Source organism: Durio zibethinus, chromosome 2, assembly GCF_047325235.1.
Source record: "Durio zibethinus cultivar Kanyao isolate XHJ-2024 chromosome 2, ASM4732523v1, whole genome shotgun sequence".
Taxonomy (NCBI): Eukaryota; Viridiplantae; Streptophyta; class Magnoliopsida; order Malvales; family Malvaceae; genus Durio; species Durio zibethinus.
Window position 1 is genome coordinate 12,653,792 of NC_143163.1, and position 19,623 is coordinate 12,673,414.

Here is a 19,623-nt window from a genome sequence, read left to right on the forward strand (position 1 = left end):
TAGCTTTTATCTATTAATTTATAAAGGGCTTATAATTATTTGAAATAAATTGTGCTTTTTGTTTACAATGTTATGGAAAATTTTCAAGATATCTTTAGGTTTATTTTTCCTCAATTTAATTTTTAGGTTTTGTTGGAATTATAAAAAATTAGCTAAAATTTCTTTGTTAAATCAAGATGATACTAATTAGATAGGTTTTGTTAAAAACCCTAAACTTTAAATTCTAAATGTATTTTTTAAACTTACTATATATGAAAATTTGGTAAGTTATATAACTTACTGGATATGTTATTTGGTAAGTTATAAAATTTACCAGACATGCATATCCAGATACTTTTAAAAATGTGATAAAAAATAATAATTAAGTAATTTCTTTTAAAAATAATTTTAAAAAAAGTGTGGAGAGCAGTTTCGGTAAGTTTTATAACTTATCGGATACACATATCTAGTAAGCTATAAAATTTACCCGACATGCATATCTAGAGACTTTAAAATTTATGAGTAAAAAAGATAATTACATAATTTCATTTAAGGATAATTAAAAAAAAAAAGGTGTGGAAAGAAAAACTAAGGTGCAAATAGAAGCACTTTTGTTTTTGTGGTATGCTTAATGTAATATGTGTTTAGACTTTAAAGTACTATAGATTTTTTTTTTTTTACTTTTTATAGAGGTACCTACTAATTGTGTTTTAAGAGGTAACGAACTGAAGAGCTCTGATGGTGATATGGGTGGTGGTTGAGAGAACAGTTAGAACTTGCAACAAAAAAGCATGATAAGGGGGTGCTAGAGTTGGTTTTCTAAGGCGTAGTCCGAAGCTCAAGTCAATGAAAATGTTTGAGGTTAGGGTTGGAAGAAGAAAAAGGTCAGTTGCAAAGCATATTGAGAAAAGCTTAAAGAAAAAGAATTCATAATTGTGTACACGAACCTCTTTGTCATAATATTCAAGTCTAAGAACATGCCCATTAGATACAAAAAAATGGAGTCACCACCATTTTTTTTTAATCTAAATGTGATTGGCCACTTATATGAATTTATCATTTTTAAGGTTATCTTAAGCTTAACTAAGGTACTAAAAAGAATAGGTTTTGGTTTACATCAATATACTAAGTTTAAAAGTTAGTTATGTGTAGGGAAGGTTTTAGCAACCCCACGATGCCCAAAATTAGTATCAAATTAATCACTTGTTATCTAGTCATGGCTTAATAAAAAATAGTTTTTTTTATTAATTTCAATATTTAAATATTGAAAAAAAAAGTCTTTAAGTTTTCATCAAAAAAATTTTTTTCACCTCAAAAGTATTTAAGATAAACTTGTTGTTTACTTGAAAAGGTTCTTTCATCGAATTTATTAAATATCTTATGACAATACAATTTATTTACATACTTTTTATTTATTTAAAAATATTAATTACAAATAATGATACAAACATATTTACAAGTTTCTAATTATAAAATAATATATTTACACTTTTTTAAAAAATTTAATTAAAATTTTATTTTCATCAATTAAATCAATAAATGAATAGGTAAAAAATAAAATAGAAATAAAAAACACAAAATGAATAAATATAGAGATAAATAAAAAAGTAAAAAAAAAAAGCAAAACAAAATAATTTCATAAAAAAATTATTATCACAATTATTATTTCAAACCACAACAAATAAATATAACACTATAATAAATAAAAATAAAAGAAAGTCTTACTAATACTCTTGGACCAATAAAAAATAAAGCCTATTACCAAAAAATTTTTTTTGCTTAACTCTTTTTGCTTTAATATTATGTGTATGACTTTTTTTTTTTTGCTTTGTGATTCTTTTTAATTGTTGTTGATTACTCAATTGCTTGTTGCCTTATTGAATTGCCTATTGTTCTTGGGATCTCTCATTTCAATTATATATTGATTTTTCTTCTCCTTCCACATGAGAACTTTTCTCTCAAAACTCTAAGCTTTGTGTTATCTGATAATTGCTAATTATGTTGCTTGATGATTGCTAATTGTGTTGCTTCTCGTCTTTTTGAGCTAGGAATTGAGTTTTTTTATATAGGGATTGAATCCCATATCAATTTAAAAAATTTTAATGTAAACTAAATTTACTAAGATCTTGTCGTTTTTTTTTTTGTAGAAACTTCTTTTGAAAAATTACTGCATGTTATTGGATCTATAGATATTTTATTATATAGATTTATTAATAAATATTCTATTATTAAACAAAAAAAAAAAAACAAATAGCTATGTTCTTCATATTAATTTGAAAGGATATGAGAATAGTAAAAGGGATATTCCATTATTCCTTGAATATTAATTAACTGACCGTCTATCCAATATGTTATACAATTTTATGTATATGTATAGAATCTTCTCGCTATTTTTGTCTGACGTTAATTTGCTACCATTTTTATCAAGATGAATTCTTTTTTTTTTTTTAATGGATTGCCAATTATTTATCTAACTTTGTTCAAATGAGGTTGATAAAAATTGTTTTATATAAGTATGGTTTTCTTAAAAAGCCAGTCAAGAAGTCAACTAATTTTGAATTAATTAACATAATATTAGAGTTAATGTCTAAAAATTATAAATTCAAAAAAATTTATATGCATAATATTTTTTAATCATATAAATATAAAGATAAAATTCAATGGTAGATTAAAAAAAAAAAACCAATTAAGAAAGGAAAATATTGTTGCTTTAATCATTTACACGTTAATTATTATTGTTGTTATTATTATTATTTAATTAATAAAGGTTATAAAATTTTAACTTTTTTTTTCTAAATTCGGAATTTTAATAAAGATAATAAGTAAATTCCGTGATAACTAACACAGAATCGTCTCTATGAAATAAAAAATTGGTGCCATTAAAACGTTGACACATATAAGATGGCCAAAAAGGGGATTTATAATTATATGACGGAGAACATGGATGCACAAAGTTGAGACAGTGGAACCGCATACACGTAATACTTACCCTTTTTTCTTTCAAGCAAATTAGCAAAATAGAGAGCAAAGACCGAGCCCGGGGATTACGAAGAAGGAGAAGAAGGGAGAAGACACAAATATCAACAAGAAATTAAAAAAAAAGGTATGATCTCTCGTAATTTCCGTTAAAATTTCAAAATAATGATTCAAAATCTTGGATGTCAAATAACTGTTCGCAAAAGGCTGGTTGAATTTCTTTGAAATTTTATATTAACAATTTAATCAAGATTTCAATCAATCTGACGGTTCATTCATCGAACCAATTAACGCCTTACTGCAGAATTTTATATTTTTTGATCTTGTCTTATTTTTAAAAGATAAAATTATAACTTGAAAAATCTTGGTTTAAGCTAAATGAATGAAGATTCTACCGATGTGATGTGCAATTTATTGAACTGGTTCTATCATTTTGTTTATTTCGTTGTTGCGTTTCCTGTAGAATTAGAAAAAAAGGGAAAAATTATCGTGAAATTGCTTCTACTATCATAATTTTATCTACTTTTCTTTTTCAGGTTAAGTGACAGCGCTCCTTACTGTTATTGAGTTCTGTAATGAACTTGTGGGGAAACCTGAGAGCTGCCATTGATTGCTCTTGAGGCAACAATGAAGCGATTTGTTTACATTAATGATGATGAATCATCACAAGAACTTTACTGTGACAACCGAATTTCAAACAGAAAATATACTGTATTGAACTTTCTCCCTAAAAATTTATGGGAGCAGTTCAGGTATATCGTACAAAATTTTCTTTTCTATTATAATTTTTTTTCTGCCATCAGATTTCTTTAGTAATCCGAATTTGATTAACATTGTGCTTTCCTTGGTTCCATAAGCTAAATAAACAAAGGTTGTCTTTGTTGACTTATCAGGATCAACTGTTTGCTATGCTCATCTTTTTTGTGCATATGTATTATTTTGCTTATACAGTGATCAATTCATACCTTCTGCCAAACTAGTCATTGATTCTTTTAAAAATGCTGCATAACATGACTGAAAGGTCCTATTTAGATACTCTTTCATGTCTTCTAATGCATTTGTCGATTCATTAATCAATGGCGCATGATAATGTATTTTGGCTGGACATCATTCTTTTTTCCTGCTTGAAAGTTTTATCTATTATGCATTTCTCAGGCTTAGCCACTCTTTCTAACATTTCTATTTCTTCTCATTTCAGCCGGTTCATGAACCAATATTTCTTATTGATTGCTTGCCTTCAGTTATGGTCGCTAATTACTCCAGTAAATCCTGCCAGTACATGGGGTCCACTAATTTTTATATTTGCTGTCTCTGCATCGAAAGAAGCATGGGATGATTACAATAGATATTTGTCTGACAAGAAAGCAAATGAGAAACACATCTGGGTTGTTAGGCAGGGTATCAGGAAACATGTAAGGGAAATTTCTAATATTCTTTTTCATTTGGTTATTTGAAATTTGAGAAAAACTTATGTACTAATTTGAATTTTTGGCGATTAGTCAACATGATTGCTATTAGTTGGTGTTTTTGTTTTACTTTAAAGTTGAATGACCTCTTGCTTTAGGATTACTTACTTCATTTTTCCTTTTAAACTTTGTAAAACTAACTGCTTGCTTTCTCTTTTTGTTTCATTTGTGGTTGTGACAATCATTTGCAGATCCAAGCACAGGATATTCATGTTGGTAATATAGTGTGGCTTCGTGAGAATGATGAAGTTCCATGTGATCTCGTTTTGATTGGTACCTCTGATACACAAGGCCTTTGCTATGTTGAGGTGAATATCTGACTTTTTAAAAATTGTAAAATTCTGTAAATATTAATTCATGGTTGAACTATCGGCGTGGACAGGGAAGGACACCTAAAATTTGGATAACAACAGAATTATGTGAACTTGAGAAAGAGAGCTTCTGTTGGAAAGGTTCTGTTTGATTGAATGAATAGATTTGAGTACCTTTGGTATTCTGACTTTGATAGCCATTCAGATATAAGAAAATTTAAATCAGGATATGATTTCTTCTCATTTTCTTTTTAAAGCCTGAGCATGTTGAATTAATTCGGGAAGATTGTTGTATTGAAATGTACAGATTAAACTTTTACTAGAAATGTAATTGGAACTAACACGAAGCCTAGCTCTTAATGTCAAAAAAGAGAAGATCCTTAGCATATAAGACTGTTAAGAATGCTCACTTTGTGTATATGAATATTACTTTTAATTCTTTTATACCGACTGACAGTAAAAATCATCTTGCAGACTGCTGCCCTTGATGGCGAAACTGATCTAAAGACAAGGGTAATACCCTCTGCTTGCATGGGAATGGATTTTGAATTGCTGCATAAAATCAAAGTGAGATTTCTTTTAAGTCATAAATCCAAAATTTTTGTGTGTATTAGACACACATACACATTTTTAATTTTGATCTTTACATGTTCTATCTTCTTTTTCAGGGTGTTATTGAGTGTCCAAATCCGGATAAGGATATTAGAAGATTTGATGCTAATTTGCGTTTGTTTCCTCCATTTATTGATAATGATTTGTGTCCTTTAACCATAAAAAATACACTTCTTCAGTCATGCTACCTGAGGAACACAGAATGGGCTTGTGGAGTAGCTGTCTACACAGGCAAGTTCCTATAACATGAAATTTCAAGGTCACAGATAAATCATATCATTAATTTATCATTCTTCTGTATTATTCATTCTTTTTCCCTCAATGTCTAAGTGATGGTGTAGGGAGAAGCTAAAAGATTATGAGAAAGAGCTGAGATACAGAAGACTAGGTCATAGATATAATGTAAACATGGTTACACAAAAGAATTAGTAAGCAAAATGTGTTCGTTTGATGGGTGATTCATGTCAATGGTATCATTGAGGATAAGTTATACATCATATTGAGACTCATGTCATTTTAGTTGTGTGGAACTGCTTGGTATTTATGAACATGTAAAATACAGGTTATGGTCATTTTTTAATGTGCTTTGGCAGCTGTTCCCACAAAGAGATTGAGTTCTGAAGCATATCATTATGTTTGAGTAATTTTCTGGTGGCCTCTGAGGGGCACTGGTAAATAAGCTTCATCTAGTATTCAATCATTTTATGAGGAGATTTTTGCTTCAAGAAATCATTATTTTGACAGTGTTTCATACAAACATCCTGGGATGTAGTACAATTGTATTTTGTTTTTCTCCCTATATTGGTTAGTATCTTTGGTAAACATGCACATTTTGCCTCAGATATAATTATCTGCAGCCTAGTACTAACTTTCTTCTTTTAACATGACTTTAACACCACATGGATGTGCTAGTTGATGAGATTTTGACAAATGCACTGATAAAGTGATAGCTTTTCTTTTTATTTTATTTACTTCTAAATACTATCTGCAACATGTTTGTTTTATTATTTTGTGTATGTTTCTGCATTGTTCTGTTTCCTCAACCGGCTTCCTCAGTTTTCTACTCTCTGATTTTTGAAAAATTATTTTTGTGATCCTTAGTTCATTCGATTGCTTCATTTGTCATTCTGATGGTGTTAACATCTGTTCTTCCATTTTTGAATTATTTTTTCCATTTTTCAGGAAATGAAACTAAATTGGGTATGAGTAGGGGCATACCGGAGCCAAAGCTAACGGCCATGGATGCCATGATTGACAAGTTAACTGGGGCAATATTTGTTTTCCAGATAGTGGTTGTTATGGTTCTTGGTATAGCCGGGAATGTGTGGAAGGATACAGAAGCAAGAAAGGTTGTTGGAAATTGCAACTTGCTAGCTTGAGTTTCTTGTCTTCTTGTCCAGTTATTACCATCATTAATCATATATTTAACCTTTTAGGTTCGGTAGACAATCACATTTTGTTTCTTTTTTTCCCCTAAACTCAATATGAATTTGCATGAACTTTATACTTTCCAACGGAACAGGAATTTATATTAGCCTTCTCTTTTTAGTTGTAGGGATTTTTTTTTTTTTTTTTGTACGAAAGTTACTATTTGGCTTAGTCTTTTTACTGCTATCCTTGAAGTTGGCCTTGGCTCTTTTTAAGGGAATGACCTAAAGGCTGGATCATGGCATAAAATTGTGGGTTTCACAATAAAAATATTTTGGTATATGCTATGCTCTAGGCAGGGTTGTACTCTTTTTCCTCTGCAGTGTGATTTTATCTAGGCCTTTAATTTTGGAGTTTATAAGTTAGAGGTGTGTCCACATTTTTAAAGCAACCTGCCCTTTTACATAATATTTTATTATTAAAATATTAAAGGACCATTTTTATATTAATATTTCAATATTTTAAAATATAATTAGATTTAAAATTAAATAAAATAATTTATTAATAAAAAAATCCCTGTTAAGCTGGCTGGCCTGGGCCAAAATACCTAGGCCCAAGCCTGACCCAGTCAGGCTGGACGTATGTTCCAGGGCAGGTGGTCCAGCCGTTGGACACCTCTGTAACTCTTCTAGCTTTATTCATTTCAAATTCTCTTGCTGCTCAGTATCCTTTACTCCATTCGTGCCTGTGGTTCGCCCCTCCCCACCCCACCCCCAAAAAAAAAATTGTGTTACAGTGTGTTAACTTCGTAACAATGCCCACTTGCTTGTATTTCTTGTTGCAGCAATGGTACGTGCTATATCCAATTGAAGGTCCATGGTATGAGCTATTGGTCATTCCTCTTCGTTTTGAGCTTCTGTGTTCCATCATGATACCCATATCTATTAAGGTAATCTAATCTAAAAATGCTAATGATTTTGGATTGTTGCCCTTATTGTTTTGGTGGTGTGAACCTGGATTGTACTAAAAAGAGCAACTGCCTTGCTGCTAATATCCATAGAAGGTTCTTCACAAGAACTGTCGTCCTCTTGCATGGAAGGTAGAGATTGTTAAAGCTAGATCAAAGCAATGGTGCAACAGTGATGTGAGCTTTGGGATTAAAATATTAATAGCTCATGACATACTTATAACATGATTAGAGTGCATCACTTAACTAACTTGCAGACTTAAATTTGTACAATGTATGTAGCTGGTTGATTTAAAACAGTAGTAAGGTAGAAATGTTTTAGTTTCATGCATATTGCACATAAATACAAAACCTAGTAGGACAAGGGTAGAAATGTTTTTGTTCAATCATGTGATTGTTAATAGAAACCCAAGTGGGTGTCAGACACCAGTTCTAGTTTAAACTTATTATAGACACATGCCATTGTAATGATGGTCCAAGTTAATAGCACTTGGATTAATTGTTTATTTTCTATTACTAATTTACTATTAGGCTGGGTGATTGGTAGATGGTCAGTTTCTTTACTTTAAGCTTAAGTTTTGGAATAGTTGGGAATATCAATGTTCATTTTAAACATCCTTATGCATTGTTACTCCTAATCTTGACTTATCTGTTTCAATTATTTTCTTTCTATATTTGAGGAGTTCTTTTTCAGATATTTTGTCTTGTTAGCCATAGAGTATTTTCTTTTGTAGGTGTCTCTGGATCTTGTGAAGAGTTTATATGCGAAGTTTATTGATTGGGACTCTGAGATGATAGACCAAGATACTGGTATTCCATCACATGCAACAAAGTAAGACTATTTTTTCAAGAAAATCTCTGAGTTGGAGTGTCTATCCTAGTATATGAAGCGGGTAGCTGAGTTGGTGTCACTCAAACTAAACATTATCTATTCAAATGTTTAAGTTGCGTTGGAGCCTTTACAATTTGTTTACCAAACCTTTATTTCTTCCTTTTTTTTTTTCTCTCTCTCTTAATTCTCTTTTTGATGTTACTTTTTATGACTCTTATCTCTTATTTTCTTCTTATTATATTTTTAAGTTATTTTTGCAACTAACAGATTATTAGATAGAAAACCTTTTTTGAAAAGAAATTTATACAATTATGTAGCTACATTGTTAGTTTGTGCCACAGATTCTAGTGTATGAAACTTAATTTAGCTTGCATATATACATTTATTTATTTATTAAGATCGGTTTGTTTTTATGTTGCAGCACAGCAATAAGTGAGGACCTTGGACAAGTTGAGTATATACTGACTGACAAAACCGGAACCCTTACTGAAAATAGAATGATCTTTAGAAGATGTTGCATTAGTGGTATTTTCTATGGAAATGAGAGTGGTGATGCATTGAAAGGTTTATTTATCTACTTTTTACATTCTTGCTTGTTGCCTCATCTTTTCTCGTTGCTTATTCCATTTCTAGTTTTTCATTTCTGTTAAATGAATGTTTCATCTTTATGTCACCTGCATACCTTTCTACATGAGGCAGCTTTATAAATTTCTACCCAGAGTTGCTTGTCAAACGAAGTTAATCAATGTATCCTCCCTCTGAAAACCCTGCAGAAAATGATGAAAAGGATTGTCTTCTGCAAATATGTTTTCCTGTTGCTTCATTGAAATAATCACGGGCAATTTTTCTTTTTTATCTCTGGCTCAGATAAAAGATGATGTTTTATTATTGAGGGGGGTCCAAAAATGGGAATGAATTTTAATCTTACTAGAGTTAATAAATAGATTTTCCTGTACTGTTTTAGAATATGACTAAGTAATATTGAAGCTTGCATGTCAGTTCTAGTAAGTAAACTCTTTCATGAATCATGATTATTTTCTACATTTTCTGATACTTCATTGTGCAGCACGTCGCTGCTAGCTGCTGGTGCAATGTAGTGTTTCAGGCTTTCAGCAATTCTGCACATCTATTTTGCCCCAGGCCCATAAGTTATGGAAGGAAAATATTTGACCGCTTTAAGCAGTATTTGACAATTTATTAATTACATCAGTTAGAAATGTACTACTGAAAATAATTTTATCCATCTTCCTAATGTAAAGTCTGATTTATCTTTCAAATTTTGGGCTTTAATTTGTTATTCTTTATGATTTTGGTATTTATACTTGGAAGTAACATAATTGACTTGAAGCAAAATTTATGCATTTAGATAGCTGAGCTTGATATTCTTAACATTTTATGCTTGTTACTATGCTTGAAATAGTTTGAAATTCATTTGGAGGATCTTTAAATCAGTTGTCGTGTTACTTTTTGTTTTCACTTTTCATATATTGAGGATAATTTTCAAGTAAACATTTTAAACTTTGATTGTGATTAATTTTGCTGCTGGCACTTAGATGTGAAGCTGCTTAATGCTGTTGCTGGTAGCTCTCCTGATGTTGTTCGGTTTCTCACAGTTATGGCTATATGTAATACTGTTATACCTATAAAGAGGTGATTCCACTTTCTATCTTGTTAGAACTTTAGCTGCAATTTTGAGATAGACCTACCTACCAGTATCTTAGGTTACACTTAATTTCAAAATACTATAGCAATAAATTCACTAAAGCATATCATCCCAATCTGCTTTTATCATCTGTAGCAAAACCGGAGCCATCTTGTACAAGGCACAATCTCAGGATGAAGATGCTCTTGTTAATGCTGCTGCTCGATTGCACATGGTTTATGTCAATAAAAATGCAAATATTCTAGGTAAAATCCTTTTCTTTTTGCTGTAAAGAACTTGATTTCTGGGATGGTTATGTATGGTTTCCTCTATTTAAATATTGTACAGAGATCAGGTTCAACGGTTCAGTAATTCAGTATGAAGTATTGGAGACTTTGGAGTTCACTTCTGATAGGAAAAGAATGTCGGTGGTTGTTAAAGATTGCCAGAATGGAAAAATTGTCCTTCTGTCAAAGGGCGCAGATGAGGCAATTCTTCCTTATGCTTATGCTGGTAATACTTTTTATTCAATCTTTTTACTTATCTTAAGGACTTTCAGAGAGCATTTTATAATGCCTCAATTAGGTTATTCTTTCTAATTTAATTTATTTATTTGATGGTCATTGGTAGTGTAACTGCATGATTTTCTTTTGATAAGATCTTTATTGGCGCTCTATCTGCATGATTTATTTATTTGATGATTATTGCCTCAATGTGCATGTACATTCTTTTCTTCTGTGATGAATTTCTTTGATTCACAAGCATAAATAATTGCTGCAATCCTGCTTGGCACAACTGCCATGTGCATCAGTTTGAGGATGGGGTGTTGGAGTCATGGATCTTCTAATAAGTCCATGTTGACTGATATATTTGTGTCAAGTCTCATCCTTTTCATTTCATTGTCATGAACTTATATTTTATAGAATAATTTTGGGAAAGTATCAACGTTAATCTATCTTCAGAGTCTGCCACCCTCTCTTTATTATTTTATGTAGTTCTTTAAATCCTTGTCTGGACCTCATTGTAATCAGATAAAAGGACTTACTAAATTTGTAGCAGCAAGAATTCAAAAGGTTTCCTATGGTGGCTTCTGTTGTTGCTTTCTTTATCACAGGGTATCTTCAGTATAGGTCTCAATGCTGTTGAGCCACTGCCTTGTACATTTCTGGGGACTTGACTGATTTCCTGGTTGATTTTTCTTTTTGTATTTAATTTCAGGATCATGCATCAATAAGCATAAACTTGCTTTACCCCTCATCTTACTGGTTTATTAATATATTTTATATGTTTAATGGTGGGAAGATGTTTGTGGGGCTTTTTAATGTCAATTTGTGAATTATTACTAATAAAATATCTTGTTATTGCATGTTAGAAAATATACTCATTTTTGAAAAGGTGACAGATATCAGTTACTGCATCAGTTGGCTTTCTATGTGGTAAAATCATTTCTTTTTCAGGACAACAAACAAGAGCGCTTGTTGAAGCTGTAGAACAATATGCTCAATTGGGGCTTCGTACATTATGCTTAGCTTGGCGTGAATTGAAAGAAGATGAGTATCAAGAGTGGTCTTTGATGTTCAAAGAGGCCAGTAGTACATTGGTTGATAGGGAGGTAAAGGGTACCATCCAATGATCTTTTTGTGTGTTCTATTTATTTTTTTATTTTTATTTGTTCCACACTTATGGTCAAGTTTGGTGACAAGTGACTGAGTTCCTCTAGTTAAATATTCCGCAGTGGAGGATTGCAGAGGTCTGCCAAAGATTAGAACATGATTTTGAGGTTCTAGGAGTTACTGCAATAGAGGATCGTCTACAGGTGAAGTAGAGCTATTTAAATCCAACTTTTTTGTGTAAAATTTTCCATATATTTTTAAGTCAAATATATGTTATTTCCATGGGATATTTTGGACATTAACATTTTTCTGTCCTTTTATTTTTAATTATTTTAGGATGGTGTACCAGAAACAATCGAGACACTCAGGAAAGCAGGAATAAATTTTTGGATGCTGACCGGCGACAAGCAGAATACTGCCATACAGATTGCTCTTTCTTGCAATTTTATTTCCCCAGGTAGATTAATATAATTTTCATAAATCTCAATTCCTTGTGTTAATTGCATATTTCAGACTTCCTCCTGCTTTTTTTTATTATTGTTTCAAATATCTTGGTCAATGAGGACTTTTCTTGGTTCCTAAATGTTTGAAACTATGCTACTTTAATGATTTGTTGGTTGGATTGAACAACTACTACTCCAGCGTTCATCCTTGCATCCCTTCAGATACCTACAAATCCTCTGTGTGTTCTTATGTGTTCTGGTAAAGATAAAAAATAAAATTTTGTGTTTGGGACAAATATATATCAGCATAAACAATCAGAATTCAGCCTTATCTTCAAAATTTTAATACCTGAACTTGTTTCAGTTTGAGATATTGTGTGGCTTTTCCTTTTATGTTATTGAGATGCTTTAAAAAGCTTGTTATACTTGATTATTATTTTGGTGTTTCATGCCTGATTAATGGTTAATCTAATGGGATTGGTGGGGGCAATTTTTGAGGTTTGGGTTACTTAAAAGGGGTCATTTTACATTTTTAGGTGATTTTGTGGTAGAATTGGTCTTTTGCTGTAAGTTTCAATCCTATTGGTGCCACAATAAATTCTATTGCTTTAATGAATGAATAGAATATGTAAAAGTTTGAAGATTGTCATCAGTATTCATTTCACGTTGATGATGTTTCCTCCTTGTGCTTCCTTCCAAACTTACTATCAGAGCCAAAAGGTCAGCTTCTTCTAATTGATGGCAAAACTGAAGGTGAAGTTTGTAGAAGCTTAGAGAGAGTTTTGCTTACAATGAGGATAACATCTTCGGAACCAAAGGTAAATCTTAATGTTCCATCTCTGAAAATTTAAGTGGTGGGTTCTTTTGTTCTTTTTCCTTCTGGCTGCTATGTCTTGTGTGTTTGCAACAAAAAAACTTTCAGTTAAATTTAGTATTTAAATTTTTTAAAAATAAATTATTGACTTGATATTGGAATTTCAATCACTTGATCAAGGGGAAGTTATCTGGTTCTAAACTGAATTGTGATTTCAGAAAAAAAAAAAATTTGAGAGAGCCATCTGAGAAGCACAGATAAGGGCTAGGTTTCTGATAGTGTGTTGCTAAGAACCAAAAAATACCAGTCTTTAGACAACCTAAGGTCCTCGTTAATTTAATCAGACCATTAAAGGATGAAGCTCAGTGCCTCAGGTATACACTCTAAATTGTTGAAGTTACTACCAAAAGTTATGGTCACTAGAATAGGACAACACGTGTCTCACAACAAGCGTCACTTATGTAACGTATGCCTAACTCAAGAATCAATGTGTACTTTCTATGAAAAAAATATAAAGAACCAAAGGATAGTTGATTTATGTCTAGTGACTCTAGTCTGATGATGATGATTTCTATTTTATTTTCCCACTCTTGGTTGAGTATTTAATTGAAATTCATGCTATCTTACATTAATACCAAGAAATGGTACCCTAAACAATCCTGTAAAGAACCTGTGTTCCTTTCTATTGCTTGTCTTTGGGGTTTAATTTATTTTATTATACTCACAGGAAGAACTATTTTGGTAAGATTTTATCTGTCTAATGTTTAACTCAAAAGGCTTTATTTACAATTGCCTTGTTCCCCATTTTTTACTTTTCCAATTCCTTGCAGGATGTGGCATTTGTTGTCGATGGATGGGCTCTTGAAATTGCACTTAAGCATTACCGGAAAGCTTTTACAGAATTAGCTATTTTGTCAAGGACTGCTATATGTTGTCGTGTTACACCATCGCAAAAAGCACAGGTTTTGATTTTTTTATTATTAATTTTAAAATTTTAAATATATTTTGGATTGTTATATTCAACTTAAGTTACAACTACAGAACTTTCTTAGAAGATTTTATGATTATGTTCTCCCTCAGTCACATTCATCATGCTCAAGGAGACTGACTTTTTTAATTTTTTTTCCTCAGCTGTGCTAGGATATTCCGAAGTAACTGATAATATGTCTTGAAAACATTATAAAATGATAGCTGATCCATAGCAAATAAGTCTTGCCACTTTGTGAAGGGAACTTTCATAGTGGAAAAATGTAAAATCAAATTGCTAAAATTCTCTAACCAAAATAAGTTACGTGGTTAAAATTTGAAGAGGATGTAGCGCACTAACCCATAATAGTCTGCAATATGATTGTTATCTGCAGTTTTGTCTCATCAAGTAACACTCTTGGCTCATAACTGATATGCAAGCGCAAGCTAAGTAGTGAAGAAGAAAAGGGATATATGACAGACTGCTTGTATTTTGCTGCATGTATCTGCTTATAAGAACAACCAAGAGCATTAGTAAGGGCAGAATAAGTATCATGCATGTCATTATATTGTTATTATAGCTTGATGTGTCTTTTGCCAACATTTTGCGTATGGAGGTACCTTTCTGCACAAACAGTTAGATCTTTCTGTTTGCGGACTAGAGAATTAAATGGTACTACCATGAAGCACCAAGGGGATATAATACCTTTTGATATTATTGCTTCTAAGAAGCAATATTGAGTGAAGACTGGCATGCCTTGGCCTGATACATACTGGGAGTTCAAAGTACTAACATAAATGTAAATTTTGAAGAAAAAAAAAGACGAAACAACTTGAGAGTTTCAATACATCATTTTGGTAGTTTTTCTCTATTAGTTGCTATCACCTCTCACTATGAAGTGTAGATTATCATTGGCCTAATATATTTTAGCTAGACCATCTTCTAATGTTTATGTATTGCTGATATGTTGTGACCCTTCTTTTGTTAGAAGTACATATATTGTGTGTGGTAGTTTTCTAATTCTCTTATTGTAATAATCTCATTGACATTGTTTACAATATTAGGTTTTGTTCCGCATTGTTCTTAATTTCATGAGCTTGTCCTTACTATTTTAATTGGTGGATATTCTAGCTGTGTTTCATTAACAGTAATCATAAAGATTATATTAATTATTTATTGTCTTTCTTTGTTTTTATGGCAAGGATGAGTGTTGAATATAAATGAAATGATACTTTTGGCAGCTTGTCGAACTCTTAAAATCGTGTGATTATAGAACATTGGCTATTGGGGATGGTGGAAATGATGTGAGAATGATACAACAAGCTGATATTGGTGTCGGCATTAGTGGAAGAGAAGGGCTGCAGGCAGCAAGGGCGGCTGATTATAGTATTGGAAGTAAGTAACATTTTAAATATTTTGAAAACCTTTAGGACTGGTTGTCTTCTGTTTATTTTCTTTTTGGGGGTTACGAATATGGTGACAGTTGTAATGGATGACAATTGTAATGGATCTAGACTAAACTTGAAAATATCGTACTCCTTTATTGTGTTGGATAACCTATATGCTATTCAGGCAACAAGTTTTCATTATGAGAGATTCTATACGAAAAGTTATTGTTATGATTCCTAGGGAAATATAACATTAATGAGGATGAGATGGATATTATACAACTCTTTCTTGTTGATAATATATTATTTCACGGTTTTGAAGTGTGATAGTGTGGATAAAACGTGTTAGGATGGACATTGATAAGAGAGTTTGAAACTATGCCAAGCATGCTATTAATCATGGCTGCCTTAAATGCTTGGGCACGGATAAGTTCATATATTAAACACTATTCAGTTTAGGCAAATGCCCAAGCTAACGTTTTAGATGTTATTTTCTTTTCTTTTTCTTCAATGTGAAGTGATTATCTTTTCATATTACCTTTCATTGGTTTTCTTTTTCTAAATACCTCTCTTGGGTCTCAGAGTTCAGGTTTCTTAAAAGATTGATACTTGTTCATGGCCGTTATTCATACAATCGCACAGCATTTCTGTCCCAGTATTCCTTCTATAAGTCACTAGTTATATGTTTCATCCAAATTTTGTGAGTTCCTAAATTTAATATTCCTCTCTTTGTTGCTTTTCATTGTACTTAATTCCCACTTAAACTTGCTTGTCAATTCTTTTCTGCTGACACAAGAACACATCAGTTTCTCTTTTATTTCAGGAGTCTCTGGAACTAGTCTTTTCAATTCTGTTAGCTTGATGGCCTATAATGTTTTCTACACCAGTGTTCCTGTTCTAGTCAGTGTACTTGACAAAGATCTTAGTGAAGGAACTGTTATGCAGCATCCACAAATTTTAGTTTACTGCCAAGCGGGAAGGTTTACTGTTTTTTCACCTTTTATTTTTTTGTATTTCCTACATAACAGTGTCAGGATATGGAACTGGAAAATTGGCTGTATCTAAGGCCTTGTTTGGATTCAATCACACCTCCATGATTGCAACCAAATTTTGTGTCCACCCGTCGTTGGAGACCCAAACGGGTCTCCGATGCAGTGAGGCCAGTGGCGGTTGGCCACCGGACCTAAAATGAACCTTTTTAGGTCCAGTGGCCAATTGCACCACAGCTTTTTTTTTTTTTTCATTTTTACCCTAGAACTTTAATGTTAACGCAAAAATGCTTTAACTCTTTTTTCTTTTTTCAAATCATTTTATTTTTTATTATATAATAAATTAATAAATAAATTTTATTATTATATAGTAAACTAATAAATAAATAAATTTTTTTTTAATTTTTTATTATTAATTTTTAATAATTTATTCACAAAACTATTGTTTAAATAATTTAATAATTATTTATTAATTTTAAAATTGTTAAATCTTTTAAAATTTTTATTCTAATAATGTCTTTAATAGTAATTTTCTATTCTTATTACAATTTATCTAATTGCCACTGTTGCTTTTGCCTCCAAACACATCTTATCATTGATTTTAATTTCACTGTTACAGTAACTAATCTTACCTTCATCATTGTTTTCAATCTCATCGGAATCAATCTCATCATCTATCCAAATGGACCATTGTAATACGACCATGTAGACCGCTCGTTAATGGTCATCTAACTGATACAGGATTGTTTCTGCCACAGGCTTCTGAATCCAAGTACATTTGCTGGATGGTTTGGTCGATCTCTGTTCCATGTGAGTGCTGTTCTTTATCAAAGCATCTTTATTGGTATCACTCGTGAAGTAATTGAAACAAATCTGAAAGCATGTAATGATCCATGACATTAGTCAAATCTTACACTGGTGATTGAAACTTCATCATCAAAAAATGCTTTTTCCTGACTCCTTGACAAAAGTCTGAGAAACTTGATTAGCTAGTCTAAAATTTGAAATAGCAGCTTAGAGTGGTTAGGAACATATAGGAGACTTTGTCTTGTCCAGTTTGGAAATCCAATAAATGGTGGGAAGCATTTCTTTATAATGCTTAAAGGCTTTCCAAATTGAAGTGCCTTGCAACGGATCGAAAGAGATGTGGGGATATTATTTACTTAAAGGAGGTTCTATGTGGATAAGTACTTGAGATTGCTTGATGACTCCCCTACCATATCTGGGATTTTCTTCATCTATATGCTGGTAACTAGGTTTCAAGTAATAGTTCATCAACATGGTTTAAAATTTTCTGCTTGTTATTTGATCTGTATATGTTGGAGTGCATTTGAATATTTATATATTTGTAACATTTTGCTTCATTGCCCCATCAATTGTTTTTGCGGTGATTTACAGGCAATTGTTGTCTTTGTGATCACCATACATGCTTATGCTTTTGAGAAAAGTGAAATGGAAGAACTTTCTATGGTGGCCCTCTCAGGATGTATATGGTTGCAGGCTTTTGTTGTGGCATTGGAGACAAAGTATGCTTCCATATCAAAAACTGCAGAATGCATTAAATATGTTCACATTTCTGTTTTTTTTTTTTTCTTTTTTTCTTCCCTCGAGATCTTGTAGGCCAGCTTACAGAGAATTATAAAAATGGTATGTGATAGTGTCACGGACCTAAAGAAGAGTCATGAATCCCACATCGAATATAATAGGAGGGTCCCTGGGGTATAAAAGGGTTCACACCACCTCCGCCTTGTGAGGCGTCTTTTGTATGATAAAACCGTGAGGCCAGGGGGGGCCAGAGCGGACAATACCTCACAAGGGTGTGAATCGTGATGGAAGGCTGATCTGGGATGCCGGAAGGGTGAATGCTTGGGTCCCGGAGCCGCGCGGGTTCGGAGCTTAAGTCTCAACCCGTGACAATAGTTTGTCCTTGCTTGAGGATCAATGCAAAATATTGTTGTTCCACAAGTGCTGTTAAGGGTAGATTTATTTTGTTGTTCATTTATATTGCCATGGCACACACCAACGACAGGCCATGAACATGGGTCTTGGCCCTAAAATTTTGAAATGGTTACTTCAAACCTTTCACTACAACTTTTAATAGATTTAAATATCCTGACTTGATGAGTTTTATTTGGTGCTTGCAGTTCCTTCACAATATTGCAACATCTTGCCATATGGGGGAATTTAGTTGCTTTCTATGTCATTAATTGGGTTTTCAGTGCGATTCCTTCATCTGGGATGTACACTATTATGTTCCGGTTATGTAGGCAACCGTCTTATTGGATAACTATGTTTGTAAGTTTTGCTTTGCCTTTTATTTGCTTTCCTTTTAATGTTATAGGGGGGGAAGCTGTTTCCTTTTTATCTCCTGTCTGATTAGTTGATCATTGGAGTTCAATTCCTCCACTCATCAAGTGGCCAGTGCATGAGCGTGACTGACAAATGGCATGGCTTTTAAATTCATGCTAATTTGTTGTTTTTCTTTTTAATTTTAAACAGCTCATAGTTGCAGCAGGGATGGGTCCAGTTCTAGCTTTGAAATACTTTCGGTACACGTACAGACCGAGTAAAATCAATGCACTTCAGCAGGCTGAACGAATGGGTGGGCCGATTCTAAGTTTAGGCAATATCGAGCCACAACCAAGATTGATGGAGAAAGAAGTTTCTCCCTTGTCAATTACTCAACCAAAGAACAGAAATCCAGTTTATGAGCCTCTTCTATCGGATTCACCAAATTCTACTAGAAGGTCTTTCGGGTCAGGAGCTCCATTTGATTTTTTTCAGTCGCAATCTAGATTGTCTTCAAGCTATTCAAGAAACTGCAAGGACAATTGAGGTATGCAGACGTCTGTAGCTAACATATGCTGCAGAATTTTTTGTTTTTGGAGGGTTGGGGGGTATATCCACATCCGCAATCCAAATACTTGATTTACATTTTGACATATGGAATTTTTATGGCATTCTTTTGAATGAAATTGCAACTATTGATGTTCTCTATGCATCCGAATGTTGGGCATTCTTTTTGTTTTAAAAATTTCCTGAAAAAAAAATAGAAACGAAAGTTTAGGTGGTCCTCAGTTCTTTGACCTACTGACTAAAGAGCTTTTAAAATGAGATAAAGATCTTGATTTCCAGCTAAGATTTCCTCCTCATCTCTCATGGAAAGGTTTAGGTGGGATATGCCTGAATTCCAGCTACGAGTAAATGCAAAAAAGGGGTTGCACCTCTCTTAAGACATTCATGACGAAACAGAGGG

The 19,623-nt window shown here is 32.4% G+C and overlaps 1 protein-coding gene across 5 annotated transcripts; it reads left to right on the plus strand.

Moving 5' to 3' along the window:
• Positions 1 to 3,008: 3,008 nt before the first annotated feature.
• On the plus strand, positions 3,009 to 19,362 carry ALA2 (aminophospholipid ATPase 2). 5 transcript variants are annotated; one of them, XR_016331365.1, is made up of 26 exons: positions 3,009 to 3,082; positions 3,492 to 3,707; positions 4,154 to 4,367; positions 4,613 to 4,729; positions 5,207 to 5,299; positions 5,401 to 5,575; positions 6,527 to 6,693; positions 7,557 to 7,661; positions 8,414 to 8,511; positions 8,933 to 9,075; positions 10,065 to 10,161; positions 10,310 to 10,419; positions 10,502 to 10,666; positions 11,611 to 11,765; positions 11,889 to 11,969; positions 12,103 to 12,223; positions 12,921 to 13,027; positions 13,854 to 13,985; positions 15,232 to 15,385; positions 15,961 to 16,078; positions 16,185 to 16,358; positions 17,126 to 17,177; positions 17,766 to 17,893; positions 18,026 to 18,344; positions 18,512 to 18,662; positions 18,867 to 19,362. XR_016331365.1 is itself a non-coding variant. In XM_022908352.2 (25 exons), exons 2-25 carry the CDS (start codon positions 3,583 to 3,585, stop codon positions 19,200 to 19,202), a joined length of 3,318 nt encoding a protein of 1,105 aa, XP_022764087.1. In that variant the 5' UTR covers positions 3,009 to 3,082; positions 3,492 to 3,582; the 3' UTR covers positions 19,203 to 19,362. The 5 variants fall into 5 exon arrangements, 3 of the variants coding, with proteins under 3 accessions (XP_022764087.1, XP_022764092.1, XP_089606622.1); XM_022908352.2 differs by lacking the exon at positions 18,026 to 18,344; XR_002692433.2 differs by lacking the exons at positions 17,766 to 17,893; positions 18,026 to 18,344.
• The last annotated feature ends 261 nt before the right edge of the window (positions 19,363 to 19,623 follow it).

Bases quoted from the DNA above. Each gene is read 5' to 3' on its own strand.
- ALA2 (XM_022908352.2), top strand. From the start codon at position 3,583: ATGAAGCGATTTGTTTACATTAATGATGATGAATCATCACAAGAACTT. The intron at 6,694-7,556 runs GTTGTTGGAAAT...TTCTTGTTGCAG, and splicing joins AGGATACAGAAGCAAGAAAG to CAATGGTACGTGCTATATCC. The intron at 17,178-17,765 runs GTGAGTGCTGTT...GGTGATTTACAG, and splicing joins TTGGTCGATCTCTGTTCCAT to GCAATTGTTGTCTTTGTGAT.